The sequence below is a fragment of the Antrostomus carolinensis genome, unplaced genomic scaffold, assembly GCF_000700745.2.
Source record: "Antrostomus carolinensis isolate BGI_N321 unplaced genomic scaffold, ASM70074v2 scaffold54217, whole genome shotgun sequence".
Taxonomy (NCBI): Eukaryota; Metazoa; Chordata; class Aves; order Caprimulgiformes; family Caprimulgidae; genus Antrostomus; species Antrostomus carolinensis.
Window position 1 is genome coordinate 343 of NW_010330576.1, and position 9,198 is coordinate 9,540.

The 9,198-nt window shown below is 36.6% G+C and overlaps 1 protein-coding gene across 1 annotated transcript in view; it reads right to left on the reverse strand.

Moving 5' to 3' along the window:
• Nucleotides 1-503: 503 nt before the first annotated feature.
• Nucleotides 504-9,198, reverse strand: part of LOC104528809 (protein kinase C alpha type) — a gene marked incomplete at its 3' end in the record, with an annotated part of 12,819 nt that continues 4,124 nt past the window's right edge. The window contains exons 3-5 of the mRNA XM_010172931.2: nucleotides 1,571-1,727; nucleotides 1,340-1,474; nucleotides 504-600 (exon numbers count right to left, since the gene is read on the reverse strand). Of these exons, the coding sequence (XP_010171233.2) occupies nucleotides 504-600; nucleotides 1,340-1,474; nucleotides 1,571-1,727 (389 nt within the window). The remainder of the gene's footprint in view (nucleotides 601-1,339; nucleotides 1,475-1,570; nucleotides 1,728-9,198) is intronic.

Sequence of the window (9,198 nt, forward strand, 5' to 3'; positions counted from 1 at the left end):
TATCTTTAAAAACTTCCATACCCACATTAAAGATGTCAGAATTTCAGATGACAGCCTTCTACAAAAATTTTGAAGCTCCAAATAATCAGTAATTAACATTGTAATTGTTTTATTTAAAAAGAAAAGGCATTTAGTGTGAAACATTTTAAGTATTAAAATACTGTTGTTTCCGAGAACTTCATTTGTCAGATAATGTAGATATTAGTGATAACAGCTGGCAGATTGTGCAGCAAGTATTAAAAGACATTGAAATTATTACATATATTTGACATAAAATAATTTAAAATACCGATTTAGAAGTGTCATAGCAGAGAAGCTGAACTGTCAGGAAAATGATACCATGACTGAATTAAACCATTTGGCCCAATCTTCAAGAAACCCAAAGGCACATACTACTGTCACAGGCAACAGAAATAGTAGCACTAATACATATCTTCCAACAGGCTTTTTTTTTTTTTTTTTTTAAGTGATAAATGTCGGATCCATTTGTGTTTCATCCTCACCTCAAACTTCTGCCGGAGCTCTGCATTTCCATCTTCATCAGCATCTGGAATTGGAACATTATAATATTCACCTTCTTCTTGATTCAGCAGCTTGTACCTGTGGAACATTTGAGAAAAAAAAAATAAAAATGGTGACTTTACAGTTTTATTCCTGTTAGATTTAAAATCTGATTTAGATGTTTGTGCGTGGTTTGTATTAATGTCACAGGCACTTAAAGAACTGCTTTCAAACATCTAAAGCAAACTCAGAAACAGAATACATTTAAGCTAAAATTAGATCTTTAATCCCAAACTATCTGCCAAGGCAGTTTAATGGACAAAGAAATTCTTCCCACCCACCCTGTGATACAATGGGAGACATCAACCCTGAAGAACCTTTGTCTCCAGTGCTTCTATAGCCCTAAACATAGATCTTTGATGAAATGTGCTTTTTGAGAAGATGTGATGAGTTCTACCTTTAGCTGGTTAGGTAATAACATGGCATTTTATAAATCAGTTCCAATGTACTTTGAATTTGCAGAGCTATATATATCATGATACACTAAATATATAATATTTGAGATAAAAATAAAATTCATATCACAAGACTGTGTACACAGAATTGAGTTTGCAGCAGCTCCTGGCTCCAGCAGAAGTTGCATGATCACAAAAGCATTTCTTTTATTAGCCTCCTTTGTTATATATAGCCTCTATTTTCTAGGTTTAGTTGCATTTTCATTGAATTTAGAGCCTGAGATACAGTGGAAAGCTCCAAAAAGGTAGAGTGCATTGAAGAAAAATAACTGGTTTTAAACTTTTTGTGATATTTTCTCTCCTCTGTTTTCAGAAACTCTTACCATCCACTGGCTGGCATCTTCATAAGCTCTGACACCCCAAATGAAAGAGATCCCATGAAATCATTTCTGGTTGTTCGATCCCAGTCCCAGACCTCTACAGATAACCGGCGATCTTTGTCTGTGGGTTTTAATTTACTAAAAAGGGGAGAAAGAAAGGAGTTTTCAAATGCAGCACTGAAATGAATGATTCAATACATACAAAGACACTACATTAAAAGGTGTTAAACTTACAACGTGAATGACTCATTCCAGTCTGGATTCAGAGTAGAACGGATGGTTTTTGTTTTTTGTTTACTTTCATTCTTAGGATCTGGGATGAGCTTCAGTTTAACATAAGGATCTGAAAGTCCATTTGGATCCATGGGAATTAGGTTTTTTGCTTCTCTCACTGTCAATATAAAACACAGTTTATTTGTATAGGATTACACATCACCATTAAGAAAGCAATAATTTTTTTCAAACCAGAGTTACTAAAACATGTTGAAAAATAAAACAAATAAGACGTGAAAGACACTTGTCAGACTTGGCACGGAAGAAACTGCTTGTTGTAAAGTAAGGTTGCGCTTAGCAATATTTATAAGAAAAGCAGAGAGAAATGACAGGAGAGAAGAGCAATTCACAAATGCCATGCAGCTTCCGGGCAGCTCTTTTCCTGCAATGGAATGATTAAACACCCAAATCCATCACTATAAATTTTTAAGCAGGTAGCAATTCTTTGTGCTTTTATTTCCTCATCAGCCTTAGGTTATACAACTACAGGAATATCAGCCAAATACTATAAGGGCGATATCCAGATGACAATAGATTTCAGAAGATAGGTTATTTGATATAATGCCTCATTGGAAGGTATCTAACACTAAACTTTCCTTGGATTCATGGTTCATTAGTTGTCAGATGGAATCACTGTAAGCACTATGTCATGACAGCAACCAAAATAAAAGCGCAGAGAAGACAAATTTAACTTCAGCTTCACAAAAATGTTACTGGGAGCAGTAATCCTCTGGGCTTGTTTTGGACAGAAAAGAGTTTTCATTTGGGAATCTCTTTATGAGATTCATAGTTTAGGATTAGAATTATTCCTGGAAGGAAAATCTCAAGAGGCTTTGAGGGTGACACAGTTCCTAGGGTATGAAGGAAGGCCATTTAAGTGTGAGTCACTAGAGGTATTATCCCGGATTGACAGTGTCCTCAGCTACTGCTTTCACAGCGTCAGCATCAGGAGGGCTTTTTCAATTTATCTACCTAATTGAAGAGAAGGAATCTGAAAGGAAATTTAGGAAAGATCGACCCTTCAATCACCTAATATTTCTTGATCTAAAACATCTCCCACAAAAGTTTGAACTTTAGATTCACTTAAGAACTCAGTCAGAGCTAATGCAATAAACCCCAGAACTTGTCAGGATCTTCATCAACAGACAGTTACTGTTCGCTCAAGACACTTTCCTCCTTTTCCTCCAGCTTTAAACGACATTTTCATACTGTGAACAAAAATTATAGACCTTCCCAGGATTTTGACCTCCCAGCATGGAGGTTGAAAGGTATTCAAGCAACACAGATATTTTATAATGTGTTGTTTATTCTCATTATTTATAGAATAAGAAGAGGGCAGGTTTTGGGCACCAGTCAAATGACTTGTAAACCAACTGAAGAACATCTTTTCAAAATGTCCTTTGTTCTCCCTTCAGAAAGAAGGGCAGGGCTGTGGTGGATTGACCTGTGCACTACTGCTTCCAGAAGACACAAAAAGATGGACAATGAATGTAAAGCACAGGACAGTATTATTGTGCTTCCCTTAAGGGCAATGAAATGAAAGATTGTGGTGTTGACCATACTCCCGTTATAAAATAGCACTGAAGGTGATTTACAAAACCATATAAGGGTTCTATTCCATTTCCTACACACCAGGTATAGTCACAAGTTCATGTAACTCGCTCTAGGCTGACATTTTCCTTTTACACGATGGAGAGAGTGTTTTAGTGCTCATAATGACTGTGTTCTTCCAAATGACATAACTGCTAAGTAGTGCTTTAGTGCAAATCTACTACTTAGCCACTGTGTTATTTGATTCAAGCTGTAGAAGGGAAATTTTGGAGGGGAAAAACCAGCCACTGCCACAGAAAACATATAATTTCAAACAGTTTGACCTGCTCTGTTTATTTAGTGACAGAGTAGAACAAGTTGGAAGAGAGAAATTCCAGATATAATTTGTATTATATCCAAAATAGCTGTAGAAAGATGGTAGAGTACAGGAATGCAAGCTACTTATTTGAAACACACTAACTTATTTGTCAAGATAATTCACATGCAGAACAGATACACTGATGTAAATTAATTATTGAAATTAGATCATGGCTGGTAAGGAATCACATTAACTTGAACCAACAGTTGCTATTGATGAAGTTACGTTTCCTAAATTTGTGTTTTTAAAAGGAGAGACAGAAAATGCTTGTGGGCTAAAATTTTAAAATAAAATGTAATTCTATTCACTAACTGCATTACTCAAATAATTGCACCAGAAAAAGATACACTGTGTTTTCAAAGAACAGAACAGAAACAAGCGTTTTTCTTGCAGAGCATTTCATCTGCAGTTTTCCACAATCCCTGTATAAAGCTGACAGGGCTTTGCAGCTGACAGCTTTCAATCCAGAGAAATTATCTACACTCTCATTTACTCTGAGTTTGTCCATTGAGGGTCTCCATGCCCTCAGCTGGAAAACGATTTCTGTTTTCAATCCATGAAAAAAAGTCCCACCCACTATTAAAATTTAGCACACAGAGAGTGATCTTCAAATACTTCTGAGAAACAACATCAAGATTTAATAACTTATTTTAGTTAAATATTTAAAATCCCAAAGGGACTAAGAACCATAAAGTGAGTGAAGGATGAAGTGACAGCCTTCAATGCAAATTGCCCTTTCTCTTATCCTGTATTTAGTTTTATTTTGGTTTTGGTTTGGTTTGGTTTTTTTTGTCTTCTTGTGCCTGGCACTTGTGATCACACTGCTAGGTTTGGCATATGAGCTATGACTTCAAAATCCACGTTTTGATTTTTATTTCTATTCTGTATTTTAGCACGAGGAGCAGAACTCTACATGTTCTACAGCTTCAAGAAACATATACTAGGAAGCTTTTCATTAAAATTCCTTGAACAAAACAGTTCAATTTTGACATGGCGTCTTCAGACTGATCCTTTATGTTTAAATTCCACCTGGAGATGCTCAGTATAAAACCAAGCAGGATTTTGAGAAATTGGCTGGGTGGATGCAAAGCCATTCTCTGAGGCTCAGCTATGGAGAGGTCCCTGGAGAAAGCCATCACTGATTAGCCTTGATACCTGCTGCCAAGCCTAGGAAACAACACTGACAGCAGGAAGACCTGGCAGCATGTGTAAGACTAACTCTTTCTTTTGCAGCAAATACAGAAAAAGAAAAAAAGCCCCCTAAACACAAGAAAAAGAGAGCTCAAAGATGGATTGGGAAGTAAAGATGCAATATATACTAAATACAGGCTGCCAAAGAAGTCATTATCTCACTCCTTTTTTAAGAGATCTGGCCCATTTGTACTTTTGTCTGCATAATTAGTACCCTCAGACATCTTTTTTCCAACTGACATAGCACTTTTAGTTTCTTGAGGAAACAGCATGATGATACTTGTGCTAAATAGTGCTTATAAAGAATTATCATCTAAGTGGCCCATCTCTTTAAGGGCACCCTATTTTTAACGGGACAGGTCAGGTTTCTATAAGAGGGCTGACAGGAAGAAGAGATTTCCCCTCCCCACCAAAGGCATGATGGTGTGGTTGAAACAGAAAAAAAGATAAATTAAAATTAACTCCAAGAAAATAAATCAACTTCCTGTGGCTGAATTCTGCTATAGCTGTAATGATAGCAAGCAATCTCATATTGCTTTATAATTATTAGTTAATTAAACTCAACACTGTGATAGAAGTGTTACTCTAATTTATAGATGGTTGAAGTGAGATACAGTTCAACATCACTTGGAGTGTAACTTGGACAGAAACCTAGAATACTACTTGCCAGTTTTCTGTCATAACTATTAAGCACGATAATGACCTCTGTACCGAGCAAAGTAGCTGGTACAAGTTAAATTTCCTAATATTTTGTCCAGATTAGACCCTTAATGGAGACTAAGAAAGCGCACAGATGAAAAGAGAGTGAAGAGAAGTATATATTGATGTTTCTAAAAAATCCAGCCTTGCCCAGGTTTTCCTTCTAAAAACCAGAAACAATTGTCAACTTGCCATAGGGAAAACATGTACCATTTTCCTCCCCATGGCTAATGAATCATAAGTGTTTAGTCAGCAGAAAATTTAGACTATTTGATGACTGTCCTATGGCTCTTCTATTACGTGCTATTTATAATCCAGCAGTATCCATCCAGAAGCCACACCTAAACTAGGACACACGCTTTTCCAGGAATAGTATAAAGACAGAGCTGGTTTTTAGGTATTCATACTTTAAATAAATATCTAAATAAGACAGAGTGGGCTGGCAGAGAACAACTGACATTTTATGTAAAGAGAAGAAATTCAGGCAGAATTTTGAGGAATTCAGAGAGCGGATGACAAAACCAGAACTTTTTCCATGAGATTGTATAAGTCAAAAGTCGCAAGCCATACGCAGTTATGGATTTATAACTTCTTGTGAGACCAGCAAATAAATTTAGTCATGGGAATGAGTAAATAAATATTTCTGTGCCCATAACAAAGCTGAATTATTAGCAGCATGAGTTTACTCAGTTCCTTCTCAAGTGAGTCACAGCTACCTTTTTCCTGAATTCCCAAACGTTGATGATAAACGAGTTTACTAATCACAGCAACCATTTCTTGCCCATCTTTTACTCCCTACAGGCAACTGAGATGAGCAGAAATCTCTCAACTGCATGCGAATAGCTGCTTTTAGAAGAGGCTTCAAATCTCAAATGGTTTCATCTGGCAAGCTATCTATCAAAATGAAAGAAAAGGGAGACCTTTGTTAGCTCCAACACACTGTAAAGTTTCTGTCTTCCCAAAATAAAGCATTAGTAAATTATTCCATAATTCTCATTGCTTCCTGAAGATGATTCTGGTACGGATTCCAGGGATCTGCCCAGCTGACAGATGACTTAAGTGAGCGACAGAGAATCTTTTATTCCCAGCTAAGGAACTTTCTCCCCAGTACCTTACCACACTCCCTTTAAACACAGTTTAAAAGTTAATCACCTATTACTGAAAACAGTCTTTCTTCCAATTTGTCTACTTGTACTCTCTGCATGCAAAATTCAAAGCTTCCTCCAAAACTGCTCAGCTTTCATTAAAGATTTATTACGAGATTTTATTAAAACTATCACCGGATGCTTTCTGGAGCTGGTTGTGACTCACATGTACAACTGACTCCAAAACAAATCCGGCTTTTCAGATAATTTCCAATTTCTGTACAGGCTTTGGTCTAAAAAGGGATTTTTGATATGAGACTTTCCTCTATTCCATAACTACTCCCCTTCCCAGTTAAACTTTCTTCTTATATCCTTCCTGAGACCAGTGCCTACTCATTGCACCCAATTTCCTGAAAGATGGCAATGTCATGAATGTAGGCTATTGGAAAGCCTGCATTTCACAGGTAATTTACACACAAGAAATAGATGAGTGATTAATTTCCTTCCTAGAACAGGATGGAAAATGAACCAACTGTATTTCTCTGTATTTATTAAGATATTCCCTCCTACTATCAAAAAATGTACCATCATCTCTAACGCTACTGAATAAGTACTTGTGCCTGCATTAGGTTCTCTGCTTTCAATTTCGACTGGAAACCTCATAGGAGCAATTGTACTTTATTTTTAAAATAAGATTATCTTTGTAAAAATTATCATCGGAAAAAAGTAGGTACTACTGAGTAGGACAGCTACTTCATAAAACATAAATCTTAACACAGGATGTGTCAAATTGTCTGAAAAGGGATTCAGACTATTAAATTTCTAATCCTTATCTGTTTATATCCTTACATAAATATCTAGCATTTTAGCTATATTTTTTATAAGCATGCAGACGGCCATTTATGAAAAACTAATGTTTCTTTAAATACTATGCATTGCCTATTACTTCAGGGTAAAGTAAAATTAATGAATGAAATGGGAAGTATTCATTGCTACCAGGGTTGGCATTTGTTAAAGACACAGCTCTTCCTGTAATGAATGCAGCAACCCTGCAGATTCTGAGAATGTCAGAAAAGAGATAAGAGATTAGTGAAGTAAAACATGTGATTCCTATTTTTTTGACACATTAAAAATGCCTCCCACATGGCAAGGAACTATTTGGGATCATTTTGTAGGTATTTGATATTAAAAACTGGTCAAATAGCCAGAATATTCATGTAAGATCCCTTTTGAAATCAGTTGCTGCATATCATGAAGTTAATACTAACAAAGACAGACACTAATACCTGTCTGATCCACTAATGACCTAGGCAGTCATAAATAAAATTAGTGTGTGTGTGTGTTGGGGGTCTTTTTAAGTAAACTATTTTTAGGAGAACCTAGAAATGTGCCAAAATTCTCCAGCTGGTCTCTCAAGCTTGTTTGGGCAGAGGCTCTTAACTCAGCTGTCCAGAGCAAGCAGTGTGACAAGACATTAATATGAGTGCCATAGGGGTGGTTCAGCATTCATAAATAATTTGAAAAACATACGGTGGGGAGTAAGGAACTCCTGGGGAGATTGTTGGAGAGCCTGTTATGTGCAGAGCTCACTGCCAGGTTTTCTCCTCTTTTAAATAACAGAAGCATCACTGAAGAATAAAACCTGATTTTCTGTATTCTTTCAGCTAAGAAAAATACACTTAAGAAACTCTGAAAACTCTGGGCTGTGTATATATGTATTTTAATAACATTTATGTAACAGTAGGGTGCATTAGCTGACAACGAGTCGGTAACACCCTGCCTCTAAATTGGTGCCTGTGTCAGGAGAGCTGTTCTTTATTGTCAGCTGCTGTCAAATCCAACTCCCAGCAACTGATAGGTCACAGTTTAGGATCCCAATAATGTGGCAGCTTTTTATATGTCAGTGCAGCAGATGGGGTTATTTTCTCACAAAGGTTATTGTTTACTCACTAGAAAAATAATTTTAAAATAAAATAAAAATTCAAAACTGTGATTCAACCACCTACAAAGTCACTCAGAAGAGCCTTAAATTATAAGATGGGTCAACAAGTAAATGTAAGAATGTCACAACTTTTAATGCACCAATACAAAATTCCTACTTATTTGTGAAAAAGTGTTACAGAGTCTCTAACATTCACACAGAAAAGACTGTGTGTCTGCCTATGAGTGCTCAGATTGAAGATTGAACCCAGTAAACTGGAATTAAGTATGTTTACTTTATAAAAGACTGAATCATTCCCACCATTAGTTCAATTCAAAACCTGCCAAAGTACTTAGATATTTTAGATAATCTGACTGAACCACTGGCCAACTCCATCTGGCAGTACTCTGCCTTTGCCTCTTTCCTCGTATTCACTGGGAAAAAAAAACAACCCAGGCCTATTTACAGTATTTTATCAGGAAAACTCTTAGTAAGCATGCATGTATTGTGGCCTTTTTTGGAAACAAAAGCCACCACAAAACCCTCAAAGTAATTATGTAGAAGTAAGGACGAATTGCAACGTACTGAACAGTGTCCCCTGAAGGACCATATCTTGCAGTCGCCATTAAGGGTGCTGGGACCTCGATGGGCTGTCCTGGCTGGAACCTGGATGGTTGAGTTGCCCATTAAAGTTATTTGCAAGATGCCAGTCAGAGTAGCATGTCTCCATTTAGCAGCACAAATGTTTTGCATGCAATCAAAGCTGGCTATGAAAGAATCAGCA